The 20,919-nt window shown below is 39.2% G+C and overlaps 1 protein-coding gene across 1 annotated transcript in view; it reads left to right on the top strand.

The window, feature by feature from the left end:
• Window positions 1–20,919, top strand: part of TANGO6 (transport and golgi organization 6 homolog) — a 128,461-nt gene that overhangs the window by 49,513 nt on the left and 58,029 nt on the right. Inside the window, exon 14 of the mRNA XM_016200727.2 lies at window positions 1,973–2,030. Coding sequence (XP_016056213.2) covers window positions 1,973–2,030 — 58 coding nt within the window. The remainder of the gene's footprint in view (window positions 1–1,972; window positions 2,031–20,919) is intronic.

Genomic DNA, 20,919 nt, shown 5'->3' with positions numbered 1-20,919 from the left:
CCCCTTTTAGAGGGGCTTGGACAGAGCTGGTTCTCCTCCCCTCTTCTCCCTTCATCACAGTGAAAATGTTCTTTACATCACAGATTTATGTGAGAGAACATATATGCTTAACTGGGGATCTTTTCCCCTTTGTGGAAATTATCCTGACCTCAGTATGGGTTAAGAGCAAATGATCTAGATACTGCTGACCAAATTCCAGATCAGTTTCTTGGACAAATCACTTAAACTTTCTGAGCCTCAAATTCTACATTTGTAAAGTGAGGGCCCACTTTATGTTGAAAGATTTAAAGTAAAATCATCCATGTAAAGCACTAATTATAGTGATAGGCACATAATGAGCACCAAATAAAGGTTAGCTCTTGTTGTTATTATCTCTTCCATCTGGTTTAGCCATTAGACTAAGAATTGTAATTCTGATTGAAAGCATTTATTTTTAGTCACTAAAATATTAGAATCAACAGTATACTAATAATTGCTATTTATTGAGCCAGGCCCTATATCTTTCAGGCATTGTCTGTAGTGCTCACAACAACTGCGATACTGGTATTATCCCCCACTTTCATAGAAAAGAAAAGCGAGGAATGGAAATGTGCCAAGAATTTGTTGTCATTAAAATGTTGCTGAAAACCTTAAATTATATATCTTCCTTGAATATGCATCAAAAATGTCCTTTCATATCCCTGTTTGGATGGTGAATTCAGTGAACATCTTTGGAGTTTTTTAAAACTTATTTGATCTTCATCTGCTGTACATAATAGGTCATCAAGGTCCCATCAGTTCTTTTTCCAAGAGATATTTCAAATCCATCTCTTCCTCTTTATTCCCATGACCACCACCCTGGATTACACTTCCTTTGCTTTACATGATCCCCACCCCTTCCAACCTGGCCATCTTCCCAAACAAGCTAATCTTAGGCTCTCCCTAACATGCTGCACATGTGGAAACCAGCAGCGTCAAGTGATATTAAGAACCCCTGTGCCAGCAAAGGACGCACCACTGGCTAGGCATGGACCAGGCATCCCTATCTGCCCCCTAGACATCAAACAGGAGGAACAAGGGCACATGGCCACTGTCCTTCTCTCACCCTCCTGTTAGGGCCTAAACCTAACATGTCACTGTCATATCTTTTAGATAAGCAGTACCCACAGCAGTTGACACACCCTGATAGGTTCCTAAATTGTGAGATGTGTTGACAGTAATTTGTTAGTAATGTCAATTGAAGTGCTGAAATTTGGAAAAAGATTTTAAAAAATAAATTGGGTCTGGCTGCGCGTGGCTCAGCACTTGAACGTTGACCTAGGATCCAGGAGATGGCAGTTCAATTCCCCGTCAGGGCACGTGCCTGGGTTGGGGGCTCTATCCCCAGCAGGGGGCATGCAGGAGGCAGCTGATCAGTGACACTCTCATCATTGACGCTTCTGTCTCTCTCTCTCCCTCTCCCTTCCTTTCTCTGAAATTAATAAAGGTATATTTTTAAATAAATAAATAAATTGGAACAGATTTAAAGTTATCCCAATGATAACATTCCTGTCTCTCATTTATGTTCCCACATACTTTCTGAGTGCAAGAGAAAAGGATCATATTACAGCAAATGTGCCATCAACTGGACATACCCCACACCTGGCCTTTTATGTGTCATGGCCTGTAGTCTGTCACATCACATGTGAGAATGTTGTCCACCAAGGGTTGTAATGGGAAAAGTGTTGAGGACTGTTCCTCTAGAGTTTGGTTCCCATGCCTACTCCTGGTGTATACTTGACTACTTCTCTTTATCATTACCCTTTTTTAACTATTATAAAAACGGGAGTTCAAACTTATATACTGTTTTCTCCACAAGACTTTAGAAGTCAGACCAATGTCTAGCTATAAGACAAATAGAAAGCAAAATATTTATTCTCTTGAAGCTGCTATGAGGGTCTCAATCTTGTTTGCTCTTTGTGAGTCAGATCACTGCTGTATTTTGTGGTTCCAGATATTCTTGGAGAACTTGGAGCATGAAGATGCCTTTGTATATCTGTCTGCTATCCAGGGTAAGTTAGTCATGGTTTAAGGACTTTGAGTCTGTGGACCAAAGAGTCTGTCATGTATATTTGCACAAAATCTCTAAAGTCTTGGAGCCTCATAACTATGACTTGACTGAAGTCATAATAATAAAATCCTGGAGGGTTCCCAAAGGGTCCTTTTAAAGTCTCAATGTCTCATAATGACATGGAGGTCTTTATTTATGTTTGTGGACTAAATCCCACTTCCTGTAGTTCAAGGAGGTAAAGAATGGCTCACGTATGAGCTCTTACTACATTAACCTTTTATGTATTTGACTACTGTCAATGTGTACCTTTGCTCTCTCTTTAAACTCAGATAATCTCAGGGTATTTGTTTCTTCATCAAAACATTTTTTGCAATACTTTTATTTCTCTTTTGTGATTCTTTGTGTTCTCCACATCTCCATTAATTTTTGGATTCCAAATCTAGAGAGGGGCCTCCTGGAGTTGAGGGTAGAGAATTAGACACCCAAAAGGGCAAGAAGCAGACATGGTGAGGAGGTCAGTGTTAACTCACAGTGTCTCCTGGCCATCAGTGGAATATAGTCATCAGGAGCTGGGGTTTTGAAGATAAAGCACCCGGATGCAGCTCCCATTCCCTTCTTCTCAGCCAGATGAACTTTGGCAAATTACTTAATCCCTCTGAGCTACAGTTTCTTATCTGTAAAAGGGGGCTAAATAGGAATGCAAAATTGTACACTACTTTGGAAAACAGCCTGGCAGTTCATTGAAAAGATACACATAGAGTTACCACTTGAGCAATTAAACTCCTAGTAATATACCCAAGGAAAATGAAGATGTATGTCCGCACAGAAACGTGTACTGGAGTGTTCATAATAGCCAAAAGGTGGAAACAACACAAATGTTCATCAGCTGATGAACAAATAAACAAAATGTGGTATGTACAATGGAAAGTTTTTTGGCCTTAAAAAAATGAGTTAAACATGCTACAGCATGGATGAACCTTGGAAACATTATGTTAAGTGAAAGAAGCCAGTAAAAAAAAAACCCACACATATTTTATAGTTACTGTATATGAAATATCTAGAGCAAGACAGAAAGTAGGTTAGTAGTTGCCTAGTGCTAGTGGAAGGGAAGAAAGTGTTGGGAGGTGAAAGCTAAAGCGCATGAGGTTTCTTCTTGGGTGATAAAAACATTTTAAAATTGATTATGGGGATAGTTGCACAACTCTGAATATACTAGGAGCCACTGAATTGTTCACTTTTTAAAAAATTGATTTTAGAGAGAGGAAGGGAGAGAGAGAGAAACATCAATCAGTTGTCTATTGCACCTGCCCCGACCAGGGATCAAACTCACAATCTGGGTATGTGCCCTGACTGGGAATCAAACCCACAACACTCCAACCAACTGAGCCACACTGGCCAGGGTGAATTATACACTTTAAATGAGTGAATTTTATGGAACACTAGCCAGCCCCCCACCCTCCTTATCCGCAGGGGATACGTTCCAAGACTCCCAGTGGGTGCCTGAACTCTAATCAACTTCTTCAACTCTGCCGGAAATGTGACAGCATCTTCTTCATTGGCAGACACAGCCTTTTCAGTAATTTTTATATTTTTCAGTCCAAACCTGTTCCTGAATCTGTGTAACCATCTCTTGTAGTAAATTGCTTGGTGTCACTCATTTCAGAGGATCCCTTGCTGAAGTCTTCCTATAGGTAGGCTCAATGCTTTCTGATGCAACACACTGCTGTCAGAATACATTTTCTGCTCATTTCTTCCACCCACAAATTTAATGCCTTTCTGTCTTAACTTAAGTACTTACTGCATACCATGATCATAACTTTTGCAATTTGAGGTGCAGCAGCAGACAGAAGTAGCACAAATTTCTTTTTCCTCCTTCACAATTTAATGGATAGAAGATTTGGTTTTACCTCAGCATATGATTTTTTCCTTCCTTATTAATTTGAGAACTTTCATCTTTTCACTTATAGGAAGCACTTTATCCCTTCTCTTTAGCGTATCCAAATTGCAGCATCACTGTTCTTGCCCTTTGGGGACATTATTAAGTAAAATAAGGGCTACTTGAACACAAGCACTGTGATACCATGATAGTCAGTCTGATAAATCTGATAACTGAGATGGCTACTAAGTGACTAAAGGGCAGGTAATCTATACGGTGTGGATACACTGGACAAAGGGATGATTTACGTCTAGGTGGGATGGAGCGGGATGGCATGCAATTTCATCACACTACTCAGAGCAGTGAGCAATTTAAAACTCATGATTTGTTTATTTCTAGAATTTTTCATTTAGTATTTTTGGACCATGGTTGATCATGGTAACTGAAATCGCCAAAAGCAAAACCACAGATAAGGGGGGACCACTGTACTCCTACCGTTGGATTGCTAGGCCATAATATGGTGATCTGTGTAACTTCTCAGATTTAAAGCTTGAGTAGGCTGACTCTGTCAACTAGTTATTGCTACACAGCAATCTACTCAACACTCAGAAGCTTAAAACAGCAATCTCTTATTGCTGACGTATCTGTAGACCCATGTGGCTCAGCTGATCTAGGCTAAGCTTGGCCCAGCAGCTCTGCTGCTCCCTGCAGGTCTGTCAGCCAGCTGTAGTAGCTCAGCTAAACATGTTCCTGGTCACCTTTAGATGGATGGGCCCACCAGGACATGTTCCTATAATGATAGCAGAAGTATAAGAGAGCAGGAATAGATTTGAGAGGCCTCTTCAGGCCTAAGCTTGGAATTGTAACCTTATCACTTCTGCCTCATGCTGTTGACTAAAGCAAGTCACATGGTCCAAAAGTCAATGGGTAGAGAAATATACTCTGTCCCTATAGTGGAATAAACTGCCACATCACAGAGCAAAGGGCATGGATGCAGGGAGGGGTGAAGAATTGAAGCCAGTAATGTAGTCCTTCACACTGATGTGTTCTGTGTATCTGTAAAGGGCAAGGTTCTCTGTGAGCTCAAAGGCATGTACAGATCCTTACTGACTACTTATTTCTTGGGATAATTTGGGTATAATTGGCTCTGTACAGATCTAGCAGTTGAAGCTTAAGAAAGAGTGCAGAGGGGAAAATATACAATGATGAAGGCCTGAGCCTTGGGACTTACTGTTTATTCAGCAAACATTTATTGTGCACCTAATATATATGTTTTAACAGTGCGTTGTTGTGACTCGGTTAAAAAGCAAAAAGAAAATTCTTTAAAGGAGACAAAATGATCACCCAGAGATGTAAAAGGACAACTCGATGAGAGCAGAAGCTCAAAGAGTAGAAGTTTTGAGAGAGAAAATAATTACCTGCAGCTGAGAGGCCAAAGAGTCCAGGAATTGAGATAAGCCTGGGGGCCTGATAGGGCTCAGGAAGCCACATGACAATAATGGTACTTATGGAAATTAAATCGATGAAGTGCCTATAATTAAAATGCCTATAATTAATAAGTCTCGGAAAACAAGTCATCCTGTACTTTTCCCAAGAAACTGTAATACTGTGACGATGTTTCTCATTGATTTTTTTTTAGGGCTGTGTTTTGGGAAGCTTCCGTGTGTCATTCTAATGTGGCAACAGTGCCGTTTGGAATAAGCTACTTAGCTGATTAACCCACTGAGCTCATTAGCCCCTAGGGTCTGCTATAAAAATCACAACTGTTGGTTTTGTGTTTGTATTTAGTAATTTTAATTGGTGTGCTAATCAGTTAGTAGCTAATTTGGTGATGAAGAACATGGGAGGTAGAGGTGTAATTTCTGTTCTCAGCTCCCCTCAATGGACAAGTTTGAATTAATTGATGTTTTTGGTGTTTGTAACATACACTTATAGGCCAAGGCCTTAGGTGAATTTCCCATTAAGAAAGGAAAGAACAGAATTTTCCCACCTGCATTGCCAATGTCCTTTTCCCAGGCCTAAAGCGCTCTGGGAGCCAAGCCATTCTGGACTTCCAGTCAGACAAGACCAGCTCACTCGTAAATGTCCTGCAGTATTAGGAGGCTTGGATGTGGTTTGAGTAGCATTAGTTTGGGGGAGTGTGTGTGTGTGTTTAATGTTTTCCTTTTCTAGGCTGCCTAAATGGCTCCATGTGAAAATTACAGTGTATTATTTGCTTAACTTATTGGTATTTTATATTTCTTTTTTGTTTTGTCTTGTTTTGTTTTTGGATTTCTTTTGTAATGTCTTACCAACTTTGCAGTCTAGGCATAAGAGCAGAGGGGAATTAAATAAACTTATTCGTTCAATAGATATTTATTGATGTCTGATTTAGGAACTTCTTATGTGTGTATTACCTGTCCATCACAACAACCTGAGAACTAACTTCCCTATGAGTTAAATTTTAATTTTATGGAAGATTGTCTGCATCTCCTTTTAGCCCTCATAAGAAAGTGATGGTTGATCTAGTTCTCATAGCAGCTGCCCCCAGGTAGTCAGTAGCAGCTTCTGCAGGCAGAGAATTATATACCAAATTCCTGAGTTCCAGTTACAATCCAGAGTTTATAAATGGAAGACTCAGTCTTAGACTATTGCCATTAAGTGTCTCCCCTTTTTAGGCTCCTTATATATTCGTTTTTTCATTGTTTTATCATCATTATTATTATTATACAAGTTAATATATTCTTTTTTTAAAATTCTTGCCCAAGGATATGTGTGTGTTTTTTAATTTATATATATGTGTTTTGGGGGGGAGGGAGAGAGAGAAACATCACTGTGGGAAAGAAACATCAATTGGTTGCCTCCCACATGCTGCCTGACTGGGGATTGAACCCACAACCTAGGTTTGTGCCCTGAATGGGAATTGAACCCTCAGCCTTTTGGTGTACAGGACAGTGCTCCATCCAAGCAACTGAGCCACTCAGCCAGGGCAGTTAATATATTCTTATTGTTTAAAAAAATGTTTAATTACAAGGAAGTATATAAGGTAAAAAGGGGAAGTTGTTCTCTTTTCTAAAATTGGAATTAAAATATGTCCTTGAGAGTTCCTTAATTTATATTCAGTGTTTCGGGCATTTTCACATTTTAGTTTTGAAATAGGTGTTTAGTAGTGAATGTGATGAATAAATAAGTGATATTCTTCAAATAAAATGGTATAGCCAAGTTATTTATTACACTGTGGATCTGCTCATGTGTCCTCTCAGTCACTTTCAATTACTTAAGGGACATTTTGAAAGCAACACCAGAGACAGATGTATTTCAGGGATCCAAGTGATCCCCATCAGTGTCAAAGGATCTTTGGATAAAACTACCAGGCTCATTGAAAAAGAAAGAAAGGAAGAAATTTAAAAAAAAAGCCTAGGCTATGAGCCAAGCATGGGAGGTGGAAGTAAGCCAGTGTGTGTAGTGAGGAGAATCTAGACATCTTGACATGCCCAAACAAATCACACTAACTCTACCCCCCCCTCTTCCTTTCAGAGAACAGTTTTCATTTCTGACAAAAGAGCCAGGGAGAGGGAAGGCAAAGGGCCCGAAGGGGGGAAGGTAGACACAAGGTGAAGTTGTTTTTACAGCATTTCAACTGAGCAGGATTACAAATCGTAACTTGTCAGAGACTGAACTCCCTATCTCATTCTCAGATTTCTACCTCAAATTTTAAAGTAAGTTGGGAAACCATTAACTGAAAATAATTCTATCCCTTGAAGGACCATCTAATTGGCTCTGGCATTGAAATTTGGAATGCAGCTCTGTGAAGTTTATCATCTCCATTTATGTCCTTGACATGGGAAGATTTCTTTTATGTCCTGACCTGGTTTCTGTACCAGCTAATTAACAAGTGAGCATTTAGCAAATGTCTCTCATGCATGTATGCTATCTCAGTAAGTTCTTGAAGTAGTTCTGGGAAGTAGACACTATCCCCATTTTTAAAACTTCTTATTGGAGATTCAGTTTACATACCTAAAAGTCACCCATTTAAAATGTGCAATTCAGTGGTTCTTAGTATATTTAGAGAGTTGTGCAGCTGTCACCACTATCTAATTTCAGAACTTTTTCATCATCTCAAAAAGAAGCCTGGGCCCTGGCCTGTGTGCCTCAGTGGTTAGAGCGTCAGCCTGCACACCAAAGGGTCTCGAGTTAGATTCCCGGTCCAGGGCATGTACCTGTGTTGCAGGTTTGATCCCTGGCTCCAGTCAGGGACTACGCGGGAGTCAACTGATCGATGTGTCTCTCTCAAATTAATGTCTTCCCCCCCTTCCATCCTCTCTAAAAGTCAGTGGAAAAAGTATTAACAACAGAAAGAAACCTGGTACCCATTATCAGTCCCTTTGTATTTCCTACTTCCCCTAGCCTCTGGCAACCACTAATCTACTTTTTGTTTCTACAGGTTTGCCTATTCTGGACATGTCATATAAATAGAATCATACAATGTGTGATCTTTCATGTCTGGCTCCTTTTACTTAATATGATGTTTTTGAGGTTCATGTATGTTGTAGCATGGATTGGTGCTTCATTACTTTTTAAGGCTGAAAAATATTTTATTGTATTGATTAACTAGATTGTTTATTTATAGTTGATGTTCACTTGGGTTATTTTCACTTGTAGTTATATATAACGCCATAATGAATATTTATATACAAGTTGCTGTGCGGACATGTGTTTTCATTTCTCCTGGGTATACACCTGCAAGTGGAATTGCTGGGTCATATAGTAACTCTATGTTTATCCTTTTGAGGAGCTGCCAAACTGTTTTCCAAAGTTTCTGCACCATTTTACTTTCTCATCAGCAATGTACGAAGTTTTCAATTTCTCTCCGTCCTCATCAATACTTGTTATTGTCTGTGTTTTTGACTCGCTTCTTAGTGGGAGGGAAGTGGTATCTCGTTGTGATTTTGACTTTGTATTTCTTTAATGACTGAGATACTGAGCACCTTTTTGTGAGATTATTTTCCATTTGTATTTCTTTTTTGAAGAAATGTCTTTTTAGATTCTTTGCCCATTTTTAAATCGGGTCATTTGTCTTTTTATTGCTGAGTTGTTAGAGTTCTTTATGTATTTTGGAAACTGTTTTTTTATCGTATGTCAAGTATACAAGTTACAAATATTTTTTGCCATTCTGTGGGTTGTCTTTTCTCTTACTAAAGGTGTCATTTAAAGCACAAAACTTTTTATTTTTGATGAAGTCCACCTTATCAATATTCTCATTTATTGCTTGTACTTTTGGTGTCATTTCTAAGAAATCATTGCCTAACCCAAGATATTGAAGATTTACTTCTGTGTATTCTTCGAAGAGTTGTATCGTTTTAGCTCTTACATTTAGGTCTGTGATCCATTTTGAGTTAATTTTTGGGTCTGATGTGAGATATCCCTATTTTTTTAGCTACAGATTCTGAGACTTAGATAGGTTAAATCCCATTTCTAAGATTACTTAGCAAGTAATTTGAACCTTGTTCGTGGCATCCAAATCTTGTTTTTTCCGTTCCAATATACTATATTATTTCTCTAGAACTTTTCAAATAATGGTAGAAATTGGCCCTATTGCCATGCTTTTAAAAAAATAAAACAGATATGATGATTATGATTATCAATAACATTTATTAAAATTGAATAATGCCTAATAATCTAGAAATATCTGATTGTGTCAACAATCCTGAAATACAGTAAAAGCAGATATTATAATCCCTTTTAAATGTAAGTATTGGCTTGCCTACAGTTACAAGAACTGGAAGAATGGAGAACTGGCACTAGACTGATGAAAATGTTTTGAAATTAGATAGTGATCATTGCACAATCTTGTAAATATACTAAAAATCACTGAATTATGCATTTTTAAAAATAAACCTGAAAAATTCAGAATAGTAGTTTTTCATGGAGCTCTTGCAACTCAGAAGATGGATGGACAGGATTTAGACATATGCAGATGGAGTGAGGGGATTAAGGCTGGAAGAAGAGCAACAGTAGGAAGAGGTTCAACAGTGGGGCCAGGACAAAGGAAGGCAGGCAGTTCAAGTTGTTAGTGGAGCAAAGTGGCATGAAGGGGAAGAGGGGTTGGGCTGGAGTGCAGAAGCTGTTGGAACGCAAAGCTACCTGAGCTGCTCTGTGGGCTCTAGGGAGCCTTTAAAGGCTTGTTACGAGCCCACTAGTAATGTCTTGGTGTTGGGCTTCCTGGATTTGATGCTTGTTGATAATTATTACTTATATTTCCTTTGTTCTTATTTTCACTCATGATTTGCTGAGCACCAACCACATATCAGATGTAACCTAACATTATTTCATTTACTCCTTACCACAACCCTATGAGAGTCAGTATATCTCCCCATTTTTCAGACAAAGAAACCAAAGCTCATAGGTTGTTACCAGTAAAAGGCCAACCAGGGAGTGATGGACTCTGGAGTCAACTCCAGAGCCAAGGCTCTCATCCTGCTCTGTACTTCCCTCCTCTCTCCATTCCATTTTCTTACCTTTCTCAAATCATCATGGCCTCTGCTCTTGCAGACAGTAAAATGAAGCCATGGAACCAGAAGATCCTGACATTTTCAGCTAAACAATTAAATACTTCTTAATTTCTTGGTTTCCAGAGCTCATTACAAATCATTTACCTCCCTATGCTTGTGAAGCCAGCTGTCACAAAAGCAGATTCACTACCAAGAGGGCAATTGTGAGATTACCATGGGTTAGTGTCGGTTGCTTAAATGTCTGCACAGCATTAAGAAGGTGAAGGTGTAAGTACCTTAACTGAAGAGCAGCTATTTAAATTTGCCCTGGAGTCACCCTTTCTTCAGTAAAGCTGAAAGTTGAAGGCAAGTTAAGGAGGAGAAAATAGTGTGAGAGCTCACAAGTAAAACAGCTAGTTCTTCATTAGACTTATCTTTAAGTGTCGTGTTCTTCTGCTCTCTAAGGAGCCAGTTCATTTTACTGGAACTACTTTGAAGTAACAGCTGGAGCAGCACCCTGCTTTTACCTTTCCCTCCCAGACTAAAGAGCTAGCACCTTACATTACCCTTCATTTCAAATACAAATTAAAATTCCAAATCTCACCAGAGGTGATTATGATGATTCTTGAAACTGTTCACAGACTTAATAAGCCCAATTATATATATGTATATATATTTTAATATATCTTTATTGGTTTCAGAGAGAGGAAAGGAGAGGGGGAGAGAGACAGACAGAAACATCAATGATGAGAGAGTCATTGGGGATCGAGCCCGCAGCCTGGACATGTGCCCTGACGGGGAATCAAACCTCGATCTCCTAGATCCTAGGTCGATGCTCAGCCGCTGAGCCACGCCTAGCTGGGCAGCCCAATTATATTTTTTATTAATCCTGACACGGTTCCTTTTGTTGCTGAATCATAAGTTTAACATTTTTAACGGAAGCGTTCATTTCCCCCTCTTTGTTCACGTCGAGATCTTGGGCAGTGGTGGAAAAGTACAGTTAAATGGTATCTGTAGAGTTTTGGCAACTCATTTTTAGATTCTACATTAGACTTTTAAACTTGGTTATGTTTCCTGACCTTGTGGTATCTTTGCTGTCCCTGAAGAGGCTGGGAGGTTGGGAACAACTTGAGCCTCAGGGAATGGATCACAAACATTGAGCTACCCAAGACCTAATTAGGTCATCTCTCCCATCCACCTGCCAGGGCATGACCGCAAAAGTTTTCTTTCTTAGGAGAAGGCTGTTTTAGAAGCCCTTGAGCACTTTATGTCCAACTTTTGTTTTCCATTATTGGTAACCTGACTTTAGATAGGGACAGAAATAATTGTAAAAGATATATTTTTTTAAAATATTTTTTTACATTTTATTTTTAATTGGTTTTTATAGAGAGAGAGGAAGGGAGAGGGAGAGAGAGAGAAACGACGATTGGCTGCCTCCTGCTCACCCCCCCACCCGGGATCAAGCCCGCAATCTGAGCATGTGCCCTAACTGGGAATCAACCAGCAACCTTTCAGTGTACAGGATGATGCCCAACCAACTGAGCCACATCAGCCAGGGCTTGCAAAATATCTTTCGCCATTGATTCTTTTTCCTTGATGGTTTAAGAGATTTGTTCATTCATTCAACAACTATTTATCGAACATTTACTATGTGGGAGGGCCTTCATGGAATTTATAGTCGGGGTTGGGAGAACATGAAGGGGGTAAATATTAATCAAATAATCACAGAAAAAATGTGAAATATTCCCCTGGACAGTGTGGCTCAGCAGTTAGAGCAACAGCCCACACACCAAAGGGTCAAGGTTACGATTCCGCATCAAGGGCACATACCTCCGTCCCTCCCTTCCACTCTAAAAAAAAAAATCAACAGAAAAAATTCCTCAGGTGAGAATTAGTGAAATATGCTGTGAAGAAAAGGTACATTATGATAAGAGAACCTGTCTGGGCCATTTTACCTGACAGAGATAAGCTGAGATCTAGTGAATGATTTGAAATTAAACTAGTAAACAAGGGAAGGAAGAGTGTTCAGGACTGGGGGAACAGCAGAGCAGCAGTGCCATGGCAGGGAGGGGCCAGAAGGACTGCAGGAATGAATGCCTGTGTTCTACAGGCCCCTTGGGATCAGTTGAAGAAGGGGTGGGCTGGGTGGGCTTGGAGCACCAGGCAACCCCACTCTAGCCAGAAGACTCTGCTTTTCTCTCTTTCATTGAGTCTCCTCTAAAGATTCCAGATGAAAACAAAGTTCTGCTACTTAAAAACAAAAAAGGATTTGAAAAATTATTGTCTTGGGCCATCTATCTGACCTAGCAAGGAAGTTTTATGACACATGTCATATGTGATGTGTCATACCACACAACACTTTTCATCACCTTTTCCCCACCACTGTCAGAGAATGCTGTCTCTTTTGAGTCTGTTTTCATGAAATGCAGTGAGTATGTTTTCCTATCTATACAAATCTCTAGACTCAGTTGTCCAACACACAGCCCTGAGCCATTACAAAAAAACATTTTAATTGCAGATGAAAAAGGTAAAACCATATGGAGTTATTTTAGGCCAGTGTGTTCAATTATTTATTTTTTTTAGCTGTGGGATTCATTTTTCAAATGAGATCTAACATGAAGGTGTAAAAAATTCAAGTGGTCTTTATTTTCTTATTTGTGCTTTTTTTCTTATATTTTTCACATTTTCTAGTATAAACATTTATTACCTTTATAATTAGAAGATAATATTTTTTAAGTTATGTGGCTGTTTAGGAAAATGGAATTTCATAACAAGTTTCAGGCACTAGCACAGATTGAAGCAGACGGCTCCTTCTGATGTAGTGCCCCATGCTGACCTTTTCACAACTAGGGATTACTAATCACAGGGCGACCATGGCTTTCTCACCATGAATTTATGTGATGACAACGGAAACCTTACTGACAAACAGATGTTTTTCCCAAGTGGAGCTTTTCTTAATGAAATGGTTGCTTAGAAACCAGACCATACTAATAACTTTCCTATATTTAGTTTTAAGGTGACTTCATTTGCAAAATTATTAAGTCAGAGAATACTAATTAGATTAAATTAAACATACCTATTATTTCTTGTCTTGCAATTCAGCAGCCAACTGGTTAAATTGGCAGCAAAATTTCCCGCTAATGTGTCCATACAGGTGCTATTCATAATAAGGACATACACGGAAAATGACAGCGCATAGAGCCACCCTGCTCTGCTCTTCACTGTGATTCTCTAGTGGTACACTGTGTTTGATCTGTCACCAGTATGTATTAGAAGCTGTGACATGGAACACTTATTAGGTTGCTGAGAGGATCAGTTAGGTGAGTGGGTCAAAAATTGTATGTGAAAATGTAAAAGTAACTTCAAGTTAAAGCTCAGTGGCACAGCAGTAAAGGAAAGGCTTGGGAGGGAAGATGCTTGTTTGGAATGACAGTTTATAATTCAAAAATCTGATATGCTGACTATTACTAGTGCAGAGAAACCTCAACGTGACCCATATTTGTCAGGTGAATTAAAACATTAAGTTTTAAATTCAAACTAGATGAAATTTGGAAGAAAATACCTTTTTGTCTTTTATTTTCAGTAATGATGAGACAGCTCAGCTGAAAACAGCTATTCTTCAGGGTTCCTAGAGGGTCCAGTGACTAGGTCTGGTCACTCCCAGAAGTTGTAGGCAAAGTGCTTAGTGTGTATGTGCATTTATCAGGGAGAAGGGACGGGGGGGGGGGGGGGGGGGGCGATTTATAGTGGTTTTGCCTGATTTCAATATGAAACTACAGATTAAGTCCTACAAGGCATGGTTGCTGATTTCACAACAAGCACATTTTCTAAGCCAGTCCTAGTGCCTATCACAAAGACTTGTCTAATCATCTCATCAGGACAATGGGCCAGACTTAACTGAGGAAAATAAAGGAGAATTTCTGAAATGTTTGTATCTTGACTGTATCACTGCTTGGTGCCCAGAGCCCAGAGCAAGTCTTCTGGCCCTAAAACTGAGAATGTGAAAGATCAGCCCTGTCTTGTTAGAGCTTCAGGCCAGGTGACAACTCCCCTGGGAGGCTTTGGCTGTCTCAAAACTAGTGAGAACCTGACGCATCAGTCAGCTTTGCTGATTCTGCAGTTTCTCTTTGTGTAGGCTTGAGGTGAAATGCCAGCAGCAACTTAGAAAAAAATGAATCTGAAGTTCAGGAAGTACTCCTCCCGGGGGGACCACCCATCTTGGGGTCTCTGGGAGTTGTAAAGGGTTTTATTTTCTTACCTACTCTAAAAGAGAACCACTTACTGTTTTCTGGGAAATCAGAAGCTCCTCTTTTCTTTTTACCAGTAAATGTTTCTTTTGATAGCATAAAGAGAATGCTAATGTGCATTTTCACTCTTTGAAAGCTACATAAAGAGAATTAAATGAATAACATTCTGCTTATTTGTCAGTCGTGATCAGCTGACATGTAAGTTTCTCTGAACATGTAGGGCAATGATTACTCTCAAAGTGGTAATTGCTATTTTCTGTTCCTTCCTTCCGCACCTATGCCTTCAGTCAGTGTTAGAGCAGCTTTGTTCCTATTTCTGTGCATTAAACAGAACCCTTGATCACCGTGGTGTTCTTGAGGCTCAGTTTTTCTCAGCTCTGTTCTCTTATTCCTTCCTCTCTGTTGCCCAGAGGTATTTGCTAGAGACAGCCCTGCCAAGGTGGACTCTGAGCTTTATGGTACTGTTTTGGGTTTTATTTTATTCATTTGGGGAGGGTAGTAGAATTAAGAGATTTAGAGGCCTTACAGTAGCCCATAAAGATGTGGAGTGGAAGTTTTTCAGAATCACTGGTTAAAAATTGATACTGATTAAAATCCAAGGTTTGGATTTCCTTTTTTATGTCTCCTATGTCATCACTTAATGGCAGCAGCATCTCAAGTTAGAGTCACTGGTGAATTTCATGAACATTACTACCTCCATTTTCCACATGCTATATAAAGATGCCAACTGGGAACAAAGTCCCTGTGAAGCCCATCTGGACTCAGTAGAGGATTCGGCCTGTTTATAGGAGAAGCCCTGTACAAAGTGTCTCTCCTTCCTTTAATCTTGGAGTCCACAGAAAGTAAATTTTATGGAGTGAGGCTGACATCATATACTTGAAAATGTAAGGTTTGTATCTTTGGGATTAGGATTTGCGAAGCTAGTACTGTTCCATCACTTATTTCTCTTAGCACAGCTGCAGGGTGAGCCCTGGGATGGCAGAGTGCACGTTTGCAATTCTGCCCTGCCACATAGCAGCTCTGTGTTCTTGGGCCATGTTTTTTACCCCTCTGTTCCTCAACTTCTTCCTCAGTAAAACTAGGAATGATGGTAGTACCTACTTCGAAGGATTTTCTGAAAGCATTAAATGGATAAAAACATGTAAGGTGCTTAGGGCTTTGCCTGGCATATTGAAAACAATAAATGTTAGGAATTTTTACTGTCTTTGCTATTTATTATAATATTTATAATAAATAATTTTTATTTATTATAATAATATTTCATGATCCAAATGGCTTCCAGTAAGTACAGCTCTCAGTAAATCGAGATTATTCACTCATTTTTACTTTTTTCCCCTTCAAAATGGAAAGTAGCATATAGTTTAAGCAAATATATTGGCATTATTTTAGTGTTCGAATATGTTGTTTACATCCTGATTTAAAGAGATAGACAGTAGGTACAGTTCTTACAGATTTTCAGCTGTTAGCCTTCACAGCTTATTCGCCTAACCCTGTTTTTTCCTCAGGCCTGAGTAACACTCATTCATCTTGAATCTTTATAAATTGGTTGGGGCTTGTCCACACTTAACACAGCTTTGGAGCTTCAGAGAAACTTAACATCAAGTTGGCATGCTAGATATTATCATTTACTCTGATTACAACGACAGCCCAGCTATTTAGTTGAGCTCCCCATACTTCCTTGATTAATAACCAACTTCCTCACTTCGTGCAACTTTCTGGATTCTTGGAGCTGAAGTTTATGTTTCCACCTTAATGAGACGCCTCAAATGAAGCAAGTGAAGAAACCTAGTAAAGCGCAGTATTTTCCTTCTCTTCAGGTTCTCCTTGATTATCTTTGTGTCGCAGAGGTAAAGAGAGGACAGTCGCAGCTTGGTGATGACCTTTTTGTAGTCAGGAGGAAAATTTCCTTGTGCCTGACCTTTCAACCATCATTGTTCTTTCAGACTAGAGTTTCCGCCACAGGTTAATATACATTTCATATTTTTTTTAGATTTTCAGAAGAACTTATTTTTATAATTTATTTCAAACACAGTTTGTAAAGAGTCAGAAAGCTTATCCTCTGCCCTGCTTCTTACCCCCTCACGGTTCCAGTCTCCAGAGACAACCATTCGCCCCGCCCACCTCTTTTTAAGTAGTTTTTTTTCTAGGAATTACCTCTTCATTTATTTAAAAAAAGTGCTTATACAGTTCTCTCTTGATTTAAAAAATTTTGGACATTATCTACTTGTTTTCTGTCTGTTGGGTGAGGCTTGAGCACGCGCACCTGCGTGTGCCCACCCATACCGCTTCTCTTGCCTTTTCCCCATCACAGTTTTGGCTGCATCTTTAGGCAGCATTTGCTGCTGACTCTTTGGATATTATTTATTGCTGAGTCCAGTTCAGTCTTCTTTTCTTATATATTTGCTTGGTTTTCTATTTAATTATTACTAATTTTTTCCAAGTGATCTAACAGCTCTATCGAACATGTATCATTTCCCCACCACCACCTTTGTTCTCTTTCCCCCAAACTTCAGCCTTTGACACCTGTCTCATTCCCTTTATTCTAGTTTGTGGGTTTATACCCCTTTTATTCCTTAATTGTCACTTTAGTGTGATTTCTGGCAGCAGAAAATACAAATGTTTGCGAGTACAAATTCTTTTTTACATTTTCACCCCTAAAAGAGGCTGTTCTATTTAAAAAGACCATATCTTTTATCACAGATTATTTAAAAATTATATTTATTTATATTTGATAGGTAAATGCATGGTTCAAAATCCACAAGGTACAAAAAGATACAGAATAAAAAGTATTTTCTCTCATATCTATCCCCTAAACACTTCATTTTTGTACCCCAAAACAACCAATATCATTACTTTCTCGTGTATCCTTTCAGAACTATTTATGAATGTGTTTTCCCTGTGTACACAAATTGTTGAATTCTGTACACATTGTTTTGCACCTTGCTTTTCACTTAACAATAGAGCTTAGAATTTATTCCATATCAGTTCTTTAAAAGCTTATTTATGCCCTGCCGGGTATGGCTCAGCGGTTGAGCGTTGACCTGGGATCCAGGTGATCCGGGTTCGATTTCCAGTCAGGGCACATGCCCGGGTTGTGCGCTCGATCAATGACTCTCTCATCATTGATGTTTCTGTCTCTCTCTCTCCCTCTCCTTTCCTCTCTCTGAAATCAATAAAGATATATTAAAAAAAAAAAAAAAAAAAAAGCTTATTTATTTTTTATGGATCCATTATATTCCATTGTATGAATGAGCACAACTTAATTAATCCTCTATTAATGAACATTTCATTTGATTACAGTCTTTCCAAAGAGTGCCACAATGATGATTTTGTACATAAGTAATTTTCTATTAGGATAGATTCCTAGAATAGAATTTCTGACTTACTACAGAAGTTAGGTTTTTAAATGTAATAATTTTCTTACAAATGAAAGACAGAGTCCATGAAATATGAAATGCTTGATTTGTTTTCCCATTCAAATAACAAATCAGTTTCTCCCTCTCTCCACCCTCACCCTGCAGGGGCAACCAAAACAGATTTGGACATAAAAAGAAGCTTTTGCCAGTTTGTTTTACTTTTACCTATTTATTATGTATCTTATCTGTTGTACCACATCTTGAAACACATGCTTATTTTCCTAGGAATCAGCAGGAGTGACTCTCACACACAAGCTGATCAAGCTGATACTTTGCTCTTGACAGTAGATTTCCCTTTACATTCAAGATGTGTTATATTTTCTCCCTTTTTCTTCCATTTTAAAAACCTAAAAGGATAGATATGAAATATTTTCTTATAGTTTTTTAAAAAATATATGTCTTTATTGATTTCAGAGAGAGAAAGGGAGAGGAAGAGAGAGTCATTGATTGGCTGCCTCCTGCACACCCCTCGCCCGAGATTGAGCCTGAAACCCAGACATGTGCCCTGACTGGGAATCGAACTATGATCTCCTGGATCCTAGGTCAATGCTTAACCACTGAGTAATGCTAGCCGGGCTTATAGTTTTTTTATAACAACTTTTTGAGATATAATTGACTTACCATACAGTTCACCCACTTAAAATACTGCAATTCAGCGGGTTTTTGTATATTCACAGGATGTGTAACCATCACCACTATCAATTTTAGAATGTTTTTATCACACTAGAAAGAAACTCCATATCCACTAGCAGTCACTGTCACAGCCCGGGGTAACTACTAAATCTACTTTCTGTCTACAAATTTGCCTATTTGGGATATTTCATCTAAATGGAATCACACAGTATGTGGGGTTTTGTATTTCTTACAGTTTTTTGGCAGAAATATCTCAGAGGTTCAAGTAGGTGGTTTTATAGGTTGATGTGGGATTTGGGGAGGCAGGTAGTTATCTGCCTAGGGGAATGAGGCAGGTTAGTTTTGAAGTGGGATGGCTTAGCAGGTATCTGGGATCGAGCCAGTCAAGAAGGACTTTTTTTTTTTTTTTTTTAGAGGGAGGAATGGAGGGAGGGGGAGAGAGAAACATTGATGTGAGCGAGAATCATTGATCAGTTGCCTCCCACACTAGCCTGACCCAGACAGAACCTGCAACCTGGGTATGTGCCCTGACTGGGAATCCAACCTACTACCTCTTGGTGTATGGTATGACACTCCAACCAACTGAGCCACCGAGCCAGAGCAGCAAAGACATTTAGAATTAGGCTGTCTTTCCTACATGTAAGCACGCCATGTAAGGTGAAACTACGCCTAAACTACTGTCACTGCTGAAGGCCTGCAAAATCACTGAGCAGCATGCTGAGGGATCATCTTGAAGTCAGCACTTTTATGACAGAATACATTTCTGGCTTTATGATGAAATTCATTAGGAGACAGAAAAAGCAGTTATTTTTCAGAGTTGATTGTCTCTGTTTTGTTGTATAAAGTACTTTTAATAATATTAAGTTAATTTGCCTGTATCGGATGCTTTGCCCCCAAAGGCAGGTCAGAATGCTTTCATGAACTCTTGCCAGTTTGTTTTACTTTTACCTATTATGTATCTTATCTGTTGTACCACATCTTGAAATGCATGGTTATTTTCCTAGGAATCAGAGCAGGAATGGCTCTCTCTCACGCAGTCATTTGCTCCTTATTGGCAAAGGGATAGATGTGTCATACTTCCTTGAAGCCTTTGCTGACCCAGAAATTACCTCATTTTCAAATTACAAAGGAATTATCAAGTGAGAGGAGCCAAGGTTTATATGAAGGTTATGGCCATGTTTCCTCTGTTGTCAAAATTCAGAAAACTTTTCAAATAAGAAACAAAAACAGCCACATAAAATCTCATCCCTTTACATTGTTATATGGTCTTAACTGTCACATATGATTCTCTGCACTGCTTGGTGTAATAGTGAGGAAGGAACTGCCCTTGTCCTCTGTGGATTTGTAAACTCATAGATGGCAACCGTATCCTAGAAGGTAAAACTTAAACAATCAGAGGGCCATTTGGCAGCAGTTTGTGGAGCAGGCCAGCAGGAAGATAAACAATTGCTAACGTGGGACTGCGGGAAGCAAGGAAACTGCACTTTGCTATTGGCAACCTTTTTATGCAAGATTGGGAGAATTTCTAGCTCCCTGGAGGAATTAAATGTTTGACATTATAGGAAAAGTAAAAAAAAAAAAATTAAAAGTCTAAAATTAAATAAAACTATATCTGAAGAAGGCTGTGTTAGGGTTACGTTGGTTAAAAAAAATTAAACTGACATACACATAAAGGATATTTATTGGCTTATGTATCCAAAGATTCTAGTGGGTAGGAATACAGTCGTATCCAGGGACTCAAAGCATGCCATCAGGTCCCTTCCTTTTCTCTTTCCTTCTGTTGGCTTGACCCTTCTATGTGTTGGCACCATTTTTGGGTGGGCTTTCTCCACATGGTGACCACTGACAGCTTCAGGTTAATAACTTCAACAGGAAAGAAAAGTGAAAAGAACTTCTCTTTCCAAGTAGTTCCAGTGTGGGCTCCAGGATTGAGTAGCATTGCCCATTCCTGAACCAATTATTGCGGTGGGGATGGGATGAAATATTCTAACTGGCCAGCCTGGGACATAAGCTCACACATAGAGGGAGAGAAAGTAGGATGTTAGCTCGACTCAAACCACGTAGGCTGAGAGTGGAGCTTCAAGACGGGATACTTACCGAAAGAACACCAGGTGCTATTAGCAGGAGATCAAGTAGGTGCTGTGTGCAACCAAAAATGCCTGCTACAGAGAGGAAATCAAGAGCTCACTTTGAAGTTATAGAAGGATAACATGCTCATAGGAGTAAATAAACTGTTCTCTGCCAAATA

Source organism: Miniopterus natalensis, chromosome 18 (assembly GCF_054644295.1).
Source record: "Miniopterus natalensis isolate mMinNat1 chromosome 18, mMinNat1.hap1, whole genome shotgun sequence".
In the NCBI taxonomy this organism is placed as follows: domain Eukaryota; kingdom Metazoa; phylum Chordata; class Mammalia; order Chiroptera; family Miniopteridae; genus Miniopterus; species Miniopterus natalensis.
This window is presented reverse-complemented; position numbering and strand designations above follow the sequence as displayed.